At 51.6% G+C, this 15860-nt stretch overlaps 1 protein-coding gene across 1 annotated transcript; it reads right to left on the bottom strand.

The window, feature by feature from the left end:
• Positions 1–1110: 1110 nt before the first annotated feature.
• LOC308568822 (sperm acrosome membrane-associated protein 3-like) lies at positions 1111–4956 on the bottom strand (the record flags this gene model as incomplete). The annotated part of the gene is given in 5 exon segments (XM_081162031.1): positions 1111–1177; positions 3295–3373; positions 3825–3983; positions 4771–4917; positions 4920–4956. Coding segments are annotated over 5 exon segments (489 nt in total).
• Positions 4957–15860: the final 10904 nt, after the last annotated feature.

Raw genomic sequence — 15860 nt, 5'->3', positions numbered from 1 at the left:
CAGTACCGACAGGGTTCTCTGAGGCCTTTCCAGAAATACAATCTGAACTCAGGACTCAGCCTCTGAGACATCACCTCATCCACAGCGATCTGGATACTCTGCCCACCTTCTTTCTTAACACTCGGTCCCTCCCGTCTGACGAGAGACACCAAGCTCGAGGTCAGTGGCAGCCAGGGCTGCCTTCTTCTGACCTTCCCACGTACTGAGAAGGCAGAGACCTTCAGTTTGCTGCCTGAGAGCCACCCGTGCCCTCCACCCCACACTCCGGCCTGAGGAGTGTGCGGCAGGACAAACCGTGGCTTCCTTTCCCAGGATGTGACTGCCACCATCACTATCAGTGGCACTTGAATCTCCTGCTACCAGATGACACAGGACAGCAGAAAGAAAGGTCTAGCTGAAGTCCCTGGAGGTCGTCACCAGTCACCATATGCCACTCCTTGGCTGCCACCAGTGTGTCAGCAGTCACCAGCTGGAGGGCCAAGGCACCATGGCCACCTTCTGCGACCAGAGCCACAGAAAACAAGAGCCCTCTCAAACAAGCCAGAGGTACACTACCGCAGACCCAGAAAGGGTAGTCAGATAAAATATAGGACACGGAACTCAATTTGCGTTTCTGGGACACAGCAAAAGACTTTTTGATGTAAGTATGTCCCATGCAGCATTTGGGACATACTCATAGCAAAATTATCATGTATTCACAATTCAAATTTAACTTGGGCATCCTGTTTTTGTTGCTATCATTGTTTATTTTTCCTTTGCTTGCTTGCTTTGATAAATTTGGCAAACTTAGGTTCAGGTAAAGGGTCTAAAAACTCTGCCAGGTATGTTCAAGGGAGGCACTGAACCCCTGCCCCCAAGACCTCCCAGGAATGAAGGTAAACCTTCCAGGGTAGGCTTTTTGGAGCCTGCCTTAATCCCAGCCCAAGTGGACAGGTGAAGAAACCCCGAGGTGCTTTGGCTCCAACGTGACACCTGAAATCCCAGTGAGAGCTGAGAAACACAATTATGTTAAAATATTCTTTATTAGTTGATTTGTGCCCCTTCCTGGGGCAGAACCCAAAGCACATCTCCCAGCCTGCTGAGCATGGCCTGGTCCATCCAGAGAGGATTCTAGTAGTTACAGCCTTCCACCCAGTCCCTGAGGTCCTTGCCCATGCAGTGATGCCTCCAGGCGTCCCTGAGGATGGAGAGTGGGGAGAGGAGAAACCAAATCAGCTGCAGCCTTCAGTCCCTGCTCAGTGAAGAAAGGAAGGCACTTGGGCCCTAAACCAGAAATTAGGAGAGGAAAGGGGCTAGCAAGGAAAAGAGAGAAAAGTAAACAGTGTTAACTAGCAAAGTACTAAAAAGGAACAGAATGGCCCATAAAAAGAGTCATTTAGGTAGCCCCCTCACTTCCCAGCGTGGTCACAGAGGACTTTGCTCAAGTTCACCCAGAAGTCAGTGCCAAAGGCCTGGAGTCTTGGAGTCCAGTCCAATGCTCTTTCCATAATCATGCTGCTTCTGCTGACGATTGTGCCCCCTTACATGTGTACAGCCCTTTACAGTTTACACAGCACTGTCCCATCCATCACCCATGCATCCGTCCCCCGCAGTAGCCCTATAAGGTGGATTAGGGAAACATTATGATCCTTGTATTCCCAATGAAAAACTGACACTGAGATGCAAAATGACTTGCCCAAGGCCCACAGCTGGTGAACAGCAGAACTGTGCCCACACCCAATTTCCCTGGGCCTTTCCATTCCTGCTAACTCGGTTTATAGACTTAGGACCATGACATTGTTCGGGTGCCACACTGGCATCTTGAGGAAGATAAGGAAGATCCTGGGGTTCTGGGTCCTGTGATCCCAAGTTCTGGGGCTCCCGACTTTGATAACTAGTATCCTCATGATGTCAATGTCAAAGGGCCCGATGATCAGAAGTATCCCTAAAGGACCTCTCTTGCCCTGTCAAACAAGAGTGGTCTACTGGCTACTTGGTCTCCTCCATTAGACTGTGAGGCCCTTGAGGGCAAGGACTTGGGTCTCAGCCATCTCTGCAGCCCAGCGCCCAGCACAGAGCAGGTGCCAATGTGTGGCCTGCGAGGAATAAGTAGCACCCTTTCCACGTCCTGGGCCCGCTCCCTACCAGCCTCGGCTACCTCGGTTACACAAGTCATGAGCTTGCTCCCGCTGTACAAGAGAGTTGCTCTTTGATGTAACACAAAACGACCAGTTTCTCCCATCCCAGGGTGGCACCCCAAGGCTCAGGGCCTTGGGCTCCTGCTGAGCCTGCATGCACACTGCCTGGTTTTACCCGTGTGCGTTGTGTCCTGGGGGCCTGCCTCACTCCAATCCAGTCCTAGGGCTTCCTCTGTTCTCACCCAGCATTACTCCTAAGCTGTGGCCATTGTCCAGGCCCATCGCAGACCTTCTCTGTACTCGCAGCCATGCTCACCCCCTCCTCTGCCTCACCGGCCTCTGATCACCTCCCCCTGCTCCACAGCCCCTCATGCCCAGCCCTTCCCCAGTCCATCACCCATGTTCCTGTCCTGGTCCAGACCCAAATCTCTCCTACACTCCTGCAAAGATCCTCTGCTGCTCCACCTGCCTCTAGTCTCTCCCTAGACATTTGGTGACTTTACCAGCCTTGTCACTATCACACCTGCCCATGGTTCTGCTTGCACCGCCACCTGGATTATCTGACCTTCCCCACATCCTCCCCCTGCTGGTCTATGAGGAAAGGGAGGTTGGAAACTCTAAGTGACGCTGCCATCAGAAGATGCTGGGCAGCTGTTGGGCCACTGCTTCCGAGGACCTTTTCTGAACCCAAGCCCCATCGGTCCCCTCCGACTCCCTTGCCTGTGAGGAGGGCTTCCCATCAGGTGGGAAAGAAGCAGGAAAGGGGAAGGCTGGCAGGGTGAGGCTCCAGAGAGCCACCCTGCTCAGGCAGGGAGTCTATTATTTCATCTGTTATACACTGTGAGCCTTTAAAAAACGATGCCACCACTAAAAACAAACAAGAAAGGTTTACTAGACGCAGCTCTAGTGGACCTGGAGGCAGGCACCCCGACATAGGCAAAGCTTGAAGGAGCCAGGCTGGCTCCACAGCCCCCAGGGAATTGCTTATTCCCCCTGAAACGCAGGGTGCTGGCTGTCATACTTCAGTGGCGGCTATGCCCCCCATGGAAGGCGAGGGGTTCCACTGTGAAGCTACAGAATGGTGCCTGGGACAAGGCGGGCACTCAGCAAAGGATAGTTCCCTGCAGCTGTCCACACCCTGGCCCCATGCCCTGGGGCTCCAGCCCAAGTTACTTACCAGCTGCTCAGCCCCTGGGGCTGTTGACTTATCTTCATGGCACAGATAACAGAACTCTTAAGGTCAGGTTCCAATAGCTCTGGGGTGGGAGGCAGAGAAACAGGGTGAGGAAGCAGGGGGCAGAAGAGCTGGACATGCATGAAGAATGTGTCTGTCTGTCTGTCTCACACAGACACACACACAGACACATAGACCCCCCCCTTCCCCCCACGTACTCTTCCATCCTAAGCTCAACCCTGTCTCTCGACCCCTCTGGAAGCACAGGCATCACTCTGTCACTTTTGTCTCTTATCAGGAGCAATCCCTGTTCCATTCCTGGGCTCTCAGGACAGTCTCCCACCTGAGACCCCAAATCAGGTTCATGGAGGACCTGCCCTCATCACTGACTCCATCACACCCTCCTTGGCAGAACCAGCAGGATAGAAGGGATCCCCACTCAGAGATAAAGGCCAGAGGAGAAAACAATCCAGAAAGAAGCACAGGCTGGGGCAGAGGCCTGGCCCCGCCAGCCCGGGCTCAGGCCCTCCTACCGGTGCAGTACACGTTGCACCACTTGTGGTTATATTCCTTCAGAGTTTTGCACCACCTCCGGCTGTTGATCTGGAAGATGCCATTGTTGGTGCTTCCATCGGCTTCATGGTCCACAGCAGCTGAGTCAAAGCCACTTGCGTAAAAAGCAAGACAGAGCCCTGTATAGGGTGGAGACACAGACCAATGAGTCAGAGCAACATTGTCAAGGCCACCCCAGACCAGAGAGCTCACAGTGCAGGTCCCAGGTGCCAGCTCCTTTAAGCTCAACTCGTGCTTTGAGGTGATCGGGGCAAATGTCCTCCCACCTCCTGGACTAAAGAACCCACCAAGCCTCAGAGGGGCAGAGTCACTGCTCAAGGTTCCAGACAGCTACCAAATAGCAAGTCAGGCCTGGACCTCGGGCCTCCTGCCCCTAGGCCTGCAGTCTTCCCGCAGTCTGCCTGCTCTGCACGTACTGAAGCCCAACAAGTGTTTGTGGATGAACGAATGAGAATCTCTAAGGCAAGATTGGGAAGATGCAGGTGGGACCTGTTGAGGGGCTGGAACTAGAGTAAAGGAGTCCATGGGGCTCCACTTCACAGCGTCCCCAAACCCCCACCAGATGGAAGTTTGGTTACTGGCTTCCCCAGTTTGCCCTCAACTTAGTGGGCATGTCCGAGCTCATGCCCAGATGAAGATGAGGCCACTAAACTGTTCTGTGGACTCGAGCACTGGGGGCAATGAAGGGGCGATCCTGGTGTGACTGCCTGCTGCCTGCTGCCTGCTGGCTGTAGACTGAACTCTGCTGGGTGCTCTCTCCCCATGACTTCATCTAATTCTCATTCCACAAATGAGAACTGAGGTTCAGAAAGGTCCGAGGCCACAGCCCTTGAGTGAGGAGGAGGGAGGGGAGGAGGGAGAAAGCAGAGGCGGGGGCCAGGGCCAGCCAGGGAGAGTGGTTCTCACAGTCGGCCAGGCCGTGACCACGGTACCCCTCCAGGCCGAGATCCTGCAGCTCCCGGAACAGCTCGCAGCGACTGTAGACCTTGGCTTGGCCAGAGGGGAGCAGGCAGCTTAGCACAGAGGCAAAGGCCAGCAGCGTGATGCCAGGGGGCACAGCTGTCCTCTGGGAGCCCAGCTCCTGGCTTCCATGCAGGGCCGAGGTGGAGCCCCCACCACACTGGCTGGGAGCTGGGCTTTGAGACCACAGGCAGCTCCACAGCCCTGGTCGTCCTCTCACAGACTCTAAGCCTTGGAAGAAGGAGAGAAACAGGGCCTGAGTGGACCTGGGAGATGGGAGAAGGCTCCACACTGCCAACCAGCTGCCCTCAGCCCTGAGGAAGCATCAGCCACACCCCGAGATGCAGGGGAGGGCTCCCTGAGCCTGCGCCTCTCTCTCCCCTCCAACCTGCTTGACACTACCCTGTCCCAGAAGCTAAGAGAAGGGAAGAGAAGGAGACAAGGGAAGGAAACAAACATATTTTGAGCTCCGTACTATGTGCCAGGCATTACTGAACCCTGAGACCTAGATTTCAGAACTAGGAAGGAACAACTTTTGGGTGGAGACCAAAGTTAATGTGAATCCAGCGTCCCGCTGGGGTGTGGCCATGAGAGATATTCCCAGTGGGGAGGGACTGAGCAGCGCCCAAGCCCAATTGCCAAGGAGTCTCTTCTAGCACTAAGCCGGCCTCCCCTGGTGTGAACTGACACAGGGTCACCTGCAGCCCTCCAAGTGGAGCCTGCTCTCTCTCCCTCACACACAGGTCCCAAGGCCTTGCTGAAAATCTCCTTCATGCCCACCCCCCTTCTGCACCATCACCCTGCAGAAGCCCCTCCTCCCTTGAAGCTCAGCCCATATGATTTGCCCAGCAAGCCTGTCATTGCTGCCTCTGGAGGCCAGTCACCAAAATCACTTTGGACATTAGCATCTAGCTGTGACCTCCCCCTCCACTCTGACTCAGCACCCACTCCCATGGCCTTGTCACCCCTGCTTTCATCATCACCCCTCATTCCTCCGACTCTGCAACCCTCTCTCCTTGTCTCCATCACCCCATCCCCTACCTGTCCCCACCAATGCACCCGGAGTGCTGTTGGTTCTGCTGTCCCTCCAAGGCACCTGCCTGCCCTTAGTCAGAGCACCATCCTGGTGTCATGATGGTGTCCTTGTCCCCAGTCTTGACTCTCCTTCCAAAGTGTTCCACACATATGCACCCGAATGAGATCTTTAAACAAAGAGGCTGTGACCCCCTTTGATAGGTCCCTTCATCACTGCTCCTGAACAGGATCCACAGGCTCCCTCAGGATCTGCCCTGCGGACTGTCCCTCACCTACACGTTAAGGTCCAGTAACGCATGGCAGTCCTGCCAGCCAGGGAGAGCCTGTCCTCTCCTTTCCAGGTCCAGCTCTTACTCAGACCTCAAGGGCCCCATCAGAGATGAGCCGCCAGCAAGACGGTCCTGGTGGCCCCTGCTCCCCAGCGCCCCTTAAGCACCCCGTGCTCCTGCCCCTCCTCTGTCCCGCTGGTGGAATACGTGTTCGCCTTTCCCACCACAGGGCAGGCTTGCAAAGATCAACGGCCGTCTTAACCGTCTCCATATCCTAAGGGTCAAGTGGGGTTGCCGGTGTGGAGAGGCTGTTCAATGGATGCTTCTTAAACAGAAAGATCCTGAAGTTGTAACCACAAAAGTATGAGCCCTTCCCATCAAAGTTTGAGGAAAGAAAGGGAAGAAGACAACTTGAGCTCTCCAAGCCCGGCAGACACTGCGCCAAGGCTTTTCAGGGTGCTCTCCCACTCTTCTCATCTAACCCTCTCAACAATCCAAGGGCCCCAATTTATCCACCAAGAAGCCAAGTGGACTGCTATAGGGAAACTGTTTTGATTTTTGGTAGCAAAGGGACTTAAAAGTAACTTTATCCAGAACATTTCACAGGAGGACCAGAGGCACAAGGAGTCAGGTCTGGTGATTCAGACAGAGGCCTGCCAGCCTGGGCTCCTCTGTCTCTCTGAACTTAACACTCTCCCAGCCCAGGATGCCCCCCAGGTCTGACTACCACCTTTCTCAATTCCTGCCCCTCACTGGCCAGCCCAGCCCAGGGACCTGGTTCACAGCTATAGGAAGAGGGGGCGAGGGGCTCACTGATCAGGTGTGGTTCCCACCAAAGCTGACACAGCAGTGACAATACCAAAACACAGCATCAGCTCAGGACATCGCCCTTGACACTGCCAGGTCCTCAGGCACCCAGGCAGGCTCTAAACTGACGTAGGGCCTTCTGGAACTCCCCAGTTCTATGAGCTCATCTTCTAGAACCATCTCTCACCTATTGAAGTTTGACCAGCCCCCCTGGGCCTCTCTATTGCAGGCCTTTGGGGACATAGGAGGAGTATCTAAGCAGGACTTCTCCTGCCCAATTACACACACACACACACACACACTACTTTGAGGGATGACTCTTCCCCTTATAGATCCAATGTCAGCGGGTGCCCACAGCCTCCCTTCCACTGAACCCCTCTGACTGGCAGAAAGCCACACACCACACCCTTTCTCCATTTGTGTGATGACTATTCAGTGTGGAGAAACCTGGAACAAACATGATTCTGTCAACCCTATAGTTGAGGGACACAGAAGTGACGTGGAAAGGCATGTGACAACCATGTCTGTGCCCCACAGAGGCCCCTCCTGGAAGCTGTGTCTCAGCAGTGAGGGTGAGGGCGAGGGCTCTGGGGTCAAGCTAACCTGGGCAAGAACACAGGTTCTGGGGACTCCCAGCTGGGTGACCTGAAAAAAGTAAATGAACCTCTCAGCTTTCTCAACTCTCAAGTAGAAATAACAGTTCCTGGAACACCTGCATAGATGCTTAGCTCTTAGAGCGCTTAGTACTCAGAGAGCTCAGTACACAGGGACAGTTACTACTAAGGGCACAGCAGAGTCATAAACATGGGCAGTTGCTCCATGTGCCTCTTCTGTGCCGGGGCTCCACCCACACTGATCAGGTTAGAACTGAGGGTGGCCCAGCCACAAGCACTTTTTTTTCCCATGAGCCTGTTGGCCATTGGCCTGTTTTCCATGGAGAAATGTCTACTCGGCATCGGTGTTACGTAAAGGCTCCCAGGCGCCTCCAGTATGAGCCAGGCCTGAGCCTTTATTCAGGGGAAAGGGTTCTGGACTTGAGTGAGATGAACCAGAGGTCACTGCCTTCTCAGCCCCTGCCTGGCTATTTAGTCTTCACAAGGGAACCCCCATTTCTTCATCTGTAAAATGAAGCTATGACCCTGCCTTGCACCCTGGAACCTGCTCCCAGTCCCCCCAAGCCTCAACTTGCTCCTCTGTAAAATGGAAGTGATCCCCCCTCCCTGACTCAGTGCATGGAGATGCTGCCCACTGAGATCCGTCCAGTTTCGCTACTGTTTTTATTGACTGGCCCCCGCTGGTGATTCTGTCTGGTTGAGTTTTGGAGTTTTTATAGCATCGGCCTCCTTTTACCATTTTATCGCTTCTTTTCATTGAATCCCCTTTCAGCTTATTTTATTTTATTACCTGATTTGTTATTTCCCACCTGACTGTCACTTTTACATGGGGAACAAGAAACAGCAGCTCAGAAGGAACCGTTCTGAGGGCAGACAAAGGCCCCAGTTGGGACTCTGCTGGTCTTTATTTCTCTGCTGGGCTCTGTAGGAGTATTTCCTGTTTCCCCAAAGCTCCAATTCCTTTGTGGTTTTTGTTTGCATTTGTTTGTTTGTAGAGAAAAAGACAAGAAGGGAGAGGGAGAGAGAAACAGCAATCTGTTGTTCCACCCATTCGCCCATTCACTGGCTGATTCTTGTGTGTGCCCTGAGCGGGGATCTAACCTGCAACCTTGGCGCATGGGAGCGAATCTCCAAGCGGCTGAGCTACCTGCCCAGGGCGGGCTCAGGTTCCTGCCTATATCTTAGGCGAGATCCCTTCAGGCTTAGGCTCAACAGCAGCATCTCTGACACTCCGGGTCTCAGTCCTGGCAGCACTTTAGAAAAAAAACCATACTGATGCCCCTCCCCCCGGCCCCGCAAATTACATCAAAATCTCTGGGTGTAAGCATCAGTATTTTTTTAAATCCTCACTTAAAGATATGCTTTTATTGATTTTAGAGAAAGAGGAAAGGAGGGAGGGAGATAGAGGAAGAAATATTGATGTGAGAGTGGAACATCTATCGGTTGTCTCCCGAATGGGCCCCAAGCTGAGATCATACCTGAAACGTCAGTATGTGCCCTGACTTTGGGAAGCTGTGAAGCCTAAAAATCTGAGTCCATAGCCTCAGCTGCTTGGAAGCCATCAGAAGCTGGAGGTGGTAAAAACTGTGGCTTCCAGCCCAAACCTGGGGCTCAGTTGGTTGGAGGGTCATCGGGACACCAAAAGGGTGCAGTTTCGATTCCGGTTGGGGAGCGTGCTGGATGGAGGTAACCCATAGATATTTCTCCCTCACATCGATATTTCTCTCTCTCTCTCAAATCAATAAACATATCCCCAGGTGAGGATTTACATTTTTTTTAAAGTAAGTCTTCCTGTAAACTGACACTTTCAAAAGCTTAAGACCTCTACAAACCCAAAGCCTCTAAAATCCTGAGATGCTTAGCAACCAGAGTGGGCTAACAACCTGAGGACTTAGAGTCTCTGGAGGTTGGGGGTGCGAGGAGGCTGATGGGGACGGGGGGAAGCTTGCTCACCACTGGTGCATCCGACATCCCCATTTGAGGAATGTGAGAATGAAGATTCCCAAAGGGAAAGCAAATTGCTCCAGGACCCACAGCAGTGAGTCAGGGCAGGGACCAGATCTCACTTTCCAGAGCATAACTTCATATGTGTACCTGGTTTTGTAATGAACAAAGAGGACCTAAGAGGAGCCCCCTGGCATTGCTCATGGCCCAGAGCACAAGCCGACGGGACAGTTATCCTGGGCACTGTCTGGGGCTCCCTGTGAGGAGTGTGGGAGGAAACATATGTACGGGGTTCTACGGGGGGGCTCAACCCTCGGAATGCCTAAGTCCCCATCTGTGAAGTGAGGATCCTCACACGTCTCTCCCAGAAGGTGTGGCTTTCATGCTGTGCTCCCTCTGCCACCTTCCCCTCCCCTGTCTGAGGGCTGTTCTCTCCAGGCTGAGACCAGGGACCCCAGCAGAGCTCTCCCAAGTGCTGGGGGGTTGGGAGGAAAGACTTTCTTCCCTTAGCACACAAACCCATTTCCCTGCCAAACTGCCAGGGAGGAGCTGAGCCCCAAGTTCATGGTGATAAATGGGCCTGGGAGTGGTTTTGTTCCCCAGGGGACACTTAGCAAAGTCAGAAGACTTTTTGATGACCACAACTGGGCAGAGGAAAGCTACTGGCATTTAGTGCGTAGAGTCGGGGGTGCTGTTAAACCTCCTGCAATGCACAGGACAGCCCCCTAAAACTAATAATTATTCCACCTAAAATCAGTAGTGCCGAGGTGGAAATACCCTACTCTACAGCGCAGAGCAGCCTCTGTCTGGTCCCCTCTCTGCCTACTTTCCGTGTGGTGGTGGACCGGCCACCTCACCTCCGGACCCCACTCAGTGTCCTGACCTGTGAAATGAGACGCTGTGGTTTGGTCTGATGTCTCCATGGCCACTCCCAACTGCCACCCTCCGCCACCCTTCCTCAGCCCACCCACCTGCTGCTTCTCCTTATGGTATTTTGAGTTTCCACAAACAAAGCAGAGAGTCCCCTGGCCTCCACCTCTTCAGGGACAGTGTGGGGATATCACTCCCACTTCACCGTCCTGTGTTGGTGCGAGGAGAAGGGATGACCTCACACACAGTACTTAATAAACGTTTGCCTTTTTTTTTTTTTTTTAAAGAAAACAATCATAATAGATCAGGGGTCAGGGGGAGTTCAAGAGAACCATGAGTTACTAAAAAGTGTCTTCATTGAACAGCTACCAGGGCGGAGGGACCTTTCAGACATGAGAATCACGTTTTTCTGGAACTTTCCAAGAGGCAGCTCTGGATTTTGGGCTTTGCAGGCTGCCTGCCTGGTGAGGTAGAAAGACCTTGGGCTTTGAAGATGCACAGGTCTGTATTTGTGTCTCTGATCCATCCTAAGGAGAAATGTCACTGTCAGAAAAAAAAAAAAAGCTTCTATTTGAAGAATCATTTCAACAGCCCAGTTAGTGCGGAGCGGGAGTTACAGCGCTTTGAGGCCAAGTCTGACCTGCTTCACACCCCTCCCTGCCATTCCCTCCTGAGTGACCCAATTGTCAACAGGGATAAAAGTGCAAATCCCTTAGGATCCTCGTGCATTCCAAGTGAGGGAAAGCACCCACTAGGTGCTTAATAAAACGTTAGCTCTCAATATTATTATTATGTGCTAAGAGCCACAGATGGGTCCCATCAAGTTTGCCTGCCTCCTCACATCCTCAAACTTGAGAATCAGGCAGGGCAAATGAAGATGTTTCCAGGTCATATTTATTTTAATAAGAGTAGCTTTATTGAGTCTTATGGAGAAAATGTATATTCTTAACACTCAGAATCACCTCTTTTATTGACAGGAAGGATGTTAATAAAAATGATTTGTTAAGCCACTAAAATATTAATAACAGCACTTTCGAGGATCTGCAACATTTTTTAACCGTTTATCCTAAAATTATAGTGTGATCCATATGGCAAAATGAGACAGGCCACAGTTTCAGCAACACTGGGCATGGTCTTAATAGTCTCCTAAATCTGGTGCATACTATTTATATTTTTGTGTTCAAGAAGACTGCCCCATGGTGGTCAATCTTCAAGCTCCACCAAAGCTGAGTGTGCACGGCTGCTGCAGAAAAAGGTAGAGGAGTTTTGGGACAGGACGAAAGTTGGTTTCTTAATTAAGAGAGCAGCCAGAGAATCACACGTTTGGAACCTTCCCAGAGGCAGGGCTGAATCTTGGGCTTTGCAGTCAGAGAACTTGAGTGAGGCTTGGTTTCCAATCACTGCTCCAGTAACTTGGGGAAGTTACTTTTTTCAGTCTATCTGTGAAATGGAGATGATAATACTCATCTCTCAGGTCTGTGCTGGGAGTAAGTGAAGGAAGTGGGGGTTGGGAGAGGTATTGAAGATGAACTGGAAAGATAGGGCCTGATCATGAAGAGCGTATGTACCATGCTAGAGAGTGAGAACTTGACTCCAAGGACAAGAAAGCCGGTGAAAGCCTCTAGGCAAAAGCGACGTGATAGGACTTGTGTGTTGGAAAGGTAATGGGTAGCAGTGTAGACCGTGAAGTGGAGGCACCTGGGACTTTGGTGGTGGTGACAGAGCTGGGATAGGTGGGAAAGATGTGTTGGAGGAAGAATTGACGGAAGATGGTGGGTATTGGGATGGGGTGGGAGGGGAGAGGGTGCAGTGAGAAAATGCAACTTGCCTGTGTATAGCTGTTAAAGTGCTTTCCCATCTGCCTTCTTACCTGAATCTCACAGTAACTTTATGAGCTATATATTATAATCCTCACTTTCATTTTATATGTAAGGAGACTGATAGGGAGGTTAAGCCAGAGGATATACAGTTAATAAGTGACAAGAGCAGAACATGAAGCACGGGTCTTCGGCCCGCGGTCCTGTCTCTGTTTCCTAGATCACACCGCCTGTGTAGACTCAGTGCACAGTCACTGCACAGGGACAGGCAGTCTGGGGCCAGGGAAGGGTGCATGCTGGGCCCCCAGGTTGTGCACCGACCCTGTGTGTGGCTGCTAGGAGTTGCTGATAATTAGAGGCTTCAGGTTGCTAGGCAACCTGGGTTGCTAAGAGTCTCAGTTTATTACAGGTCTTGAGTTGTTAGAAGCCCCAGGTTGTTCAGTTTTTCAATTTAGTAAAGTCTTCGTGCTTCTCAAAGGCCCCAAGTATTAGAGGCCTCAGTGATGATGGGCTCAGACTCCTGGCATTCTAGGCTCTTTAAGCCGTCAGGTGTTAGCCCTGCTTAGAATCTCAGGATTTTAGAGGCCTTGGGTGTGTAGGGGCCTTCAGCTTTTGAAGGTGTCAGTTTACTGGGAGGCTCACTTTAAGAGATGCTGCTGCTGAGCTTAAGCCTGAAGGGAGTCGGTGGAGCGTCTCGGCTAAGATATGGGCAGGAACCTGAGCCCACCCTGGGCAGGTAGCTCAGCCGCTTGGAGATTCGCTCCCATGCGCCAAGGTTGCAGGTTAGATGCCCTCTCAGGGCACACACAAGAATCAGCCAGTGAATGGGCGAATGGGTGGAACAACAGATTGCTGTTTCTCTCTCCCTCTCCCTTCTTGTCTTTTTCTCTACAAACAAGCAAATGCAAACAAAAACCACAAAGGAATTGGAGCTTTGGGGAAACAGGAAATACTCCTACAGAGCCCAGCAGAGAAATAAAGACCAGCAGAGTCCCAACTGGGGCCTTTGTCTGCCCTCAGAACGGTTCCTTCTGAGCTGCTGTTTCTTGTTCCCCATGTAAAAGTGACAGTCAGGTGGGAAATAACAAATCAGGTAATAAAATAAAATAAGCTGAAAGGGGATTCAATGAAAAGAAGCGATAAAATGGTAAAAGGAGGCCGATGCTGTAAAAACTCCAAAACTCAACCAGACAGAATCACCAGCGGGGGCCAGTCAATAAAAACAGTAGCGAAACTGGACGGATCTCAGTGGGCAGCATCTCCATGCACTGAGTCAGGGAGGGGGGATCACTTCCATTTTACAGAGGAGCAAGTTGAGGCTTGCGGGGACTGGGAGCAGGTTCCAGGGTGCAGGGCAGGGTCATAGCTTCATTTTACAGATGAAGAAATGGAGGTTCCCTTGTGAAGACTAAATAGCCAGGCAGGGGCTGAGAAGGCAGTGACCTCTGGTTCATCTCACTCAAGTCCAGAACCCTTTCCCCTGAATAAAGGCTCAGGCCTGGCTCATACTGGAGGCGCCTGGGAGCCTTTAAGTAACACCAATGCCGAGTAGACATTTCTCCATGGAAGACATGCCAATGGCCAACAGGCGCATGGAAAAAAATGCTTGGCATCACTAATCATTAGGGAAATGCAAATCTAAACCACAGTGAGATATGCTCTCTCCTGTCAGGATGGCTATGACATGCATATAAAAACAACAACCAAGAGACGACAAGGACTGGCAAGGATGTGGAGAAACTGAAACTCTTGCACACTGTTGGTGGGAGTGCGAAATGGTGAAGCCACTATGGAAAACTGAGTGGAGGGGCCTTCAACCATCAAAATTAGTACCACCACATGATCCAGCTATCCCACTGCTGGGCATTTAGCCAAGAGAATTGAAATCAGGATCTTGAACAGATATCAGCCAAGGTGTGGAAACAATCGAATGTCCATGGACAGAAGACTGGATAAAGAAGTATATTTTATACACACAATGGTGTACTATTCAGCCTTAAAAACGAAGGAAATTCTGCAATACGAGACAACATGAATGAATTTTGAGGACACTGTGTTCTGTGAAATAAGCCCCTGACAGAAAGACAAATACTGCATGATTTCACTGACATGAGGGATAGTCAAACTCATAGACTCACAGAGTGGAATGGGGGTTGCCAGGGGCTGGGCATAGGAGCTCAGGGAAGCAAGGTGAACCGGCTATGAGATCTGCTCTACAGCACTGTACCTACAGTCAGTGGTCCTGTATTGTACACTCAGAAATTTGTTGAGGCTGGATCTCGTGATAAGTGTTTGTACCACAATAAAATTTTTAAAAAAAGAAAGAAAAAAAATTGTGACCCTGGCTGCACCACCCTCAGTTCTAACATGGTCGGTGTGGGTAGGGCCCGGGCAGAGAGGAGGCACATGGAGCAACTTCCCATATTTATGGCTCTGCTGTGCTCTTAGTAGTAACTGTGCCTGTGTACTGGGTGCTCTGAGTACTAAGCACTCTAAGTGCTAAACATCTATACAGATGTTCCAGGAACTGTTATTTCTACTTGAGAGTTGAGAAAGCTGAGAGGTTAAATCACTTTTTCTGGGTCACCCAGCTGGTAGTCCCCAGCGTCTGTGTTCGTCCTCAGGTCAGCCTGACTCCAGAGCCCTCGCCCTAACTACTGAGCGACAGCTTCCAGCAGGGGCTTCTGAGGGGCACAGACATGGCTGTCACACACCTTTCCATGTCACTTCTGTGTCCCTCAGCTCTAGGGTCGACAGAGTCATGTTAGTTCCAGGCTTGTTCACACTGAACAGTCATCACCCAGATGGAGAAGGGGGTTTCTGTGTGGCTCAGCGTTCAAGAACTTTCTGCCAGTCAGAGGGGTTCAGTGGAGGGAGAGGCTGCCTGGGGAGGCTGCCTGCTCACATTGCTGGGTAACCACCTGAAGGATCTGTAGGGAGGAGAAGAGTCATCCTTCAAAGTTGTGTGTGTGTGTGTGTGTGTGTGTGTAGGTGGGCAGGAGAAGTTGGGCTAAGATACTCCGCCTATGTCTCCAAGGGTCTGTAATTTAGGGCCCAAGGGGGCTGGTCAAATCCCAATAGGTGAGAGATGGTTCTAGAAGATGAGCTCATAGAACTGGGGAGTTCCAGAAGGTCCTACGTCAGTTTAGAGCCTGCCTGGGTGCCTGAGGACCTGGCAGTGTCAAGGGCGATGTCCTGAGCTGATGCTGTGTTTTGGTATTGTCACTGCTGTGTCAGCTTTGGTGGGAACCACACCTGATCAGTGAGCCCCTCCCCCCTCTTCCTGTAGCTGTGAACCAGGTCCCTGGGCTGGGCTGGCCAGTGAGGGGCAGGAATTGAGAATGGTGGTGGTCAGACCTGGGGGGCATCCTGGGCTGGGAGAGTGATGAGTTCAGAGAGACAGAGGAGCCCAGGCTGGCAGGCCTCTGTCTGAATCACCAGACCTGACTCCTTGTGCCTCTGGTCCTCCTGTGAAATGCTCTGGATAAAGTTACTTTTAAGTCCCTTTGCTACCAAAAATCAGAACAGTTTCCCTATAGCAGTCCACTTGGCTTCTTGGTCGATAAATTGGGGCCCTTGGATTGTTGAGAGGGTTAGATGAGAAGAGTGGGAGAGCACCCTGAAAAGCCTTGGCGCAGTGTCTGCCGGGCTTGGAGAGCTCAAGTTGTCTTCTTCCCTTT

The sequence above is a fragment of the Miniopterus schreibersii genome (assembly GCF_964146895.1).
Source record: "Miniopterus schreibersii genome assembly, chromosome: 16".
Lineage (NCBI taxonomy): Eukaryota > Metazoa > Chordata > Mammalia > Chiroptera > Miniopteridae > Miniopterus > Miniopterus schreibersii.
Note: the sequence above shows the minus strand (reverse complement) of the source record. Positions and strands in the feature narration are given on the sequence as shown.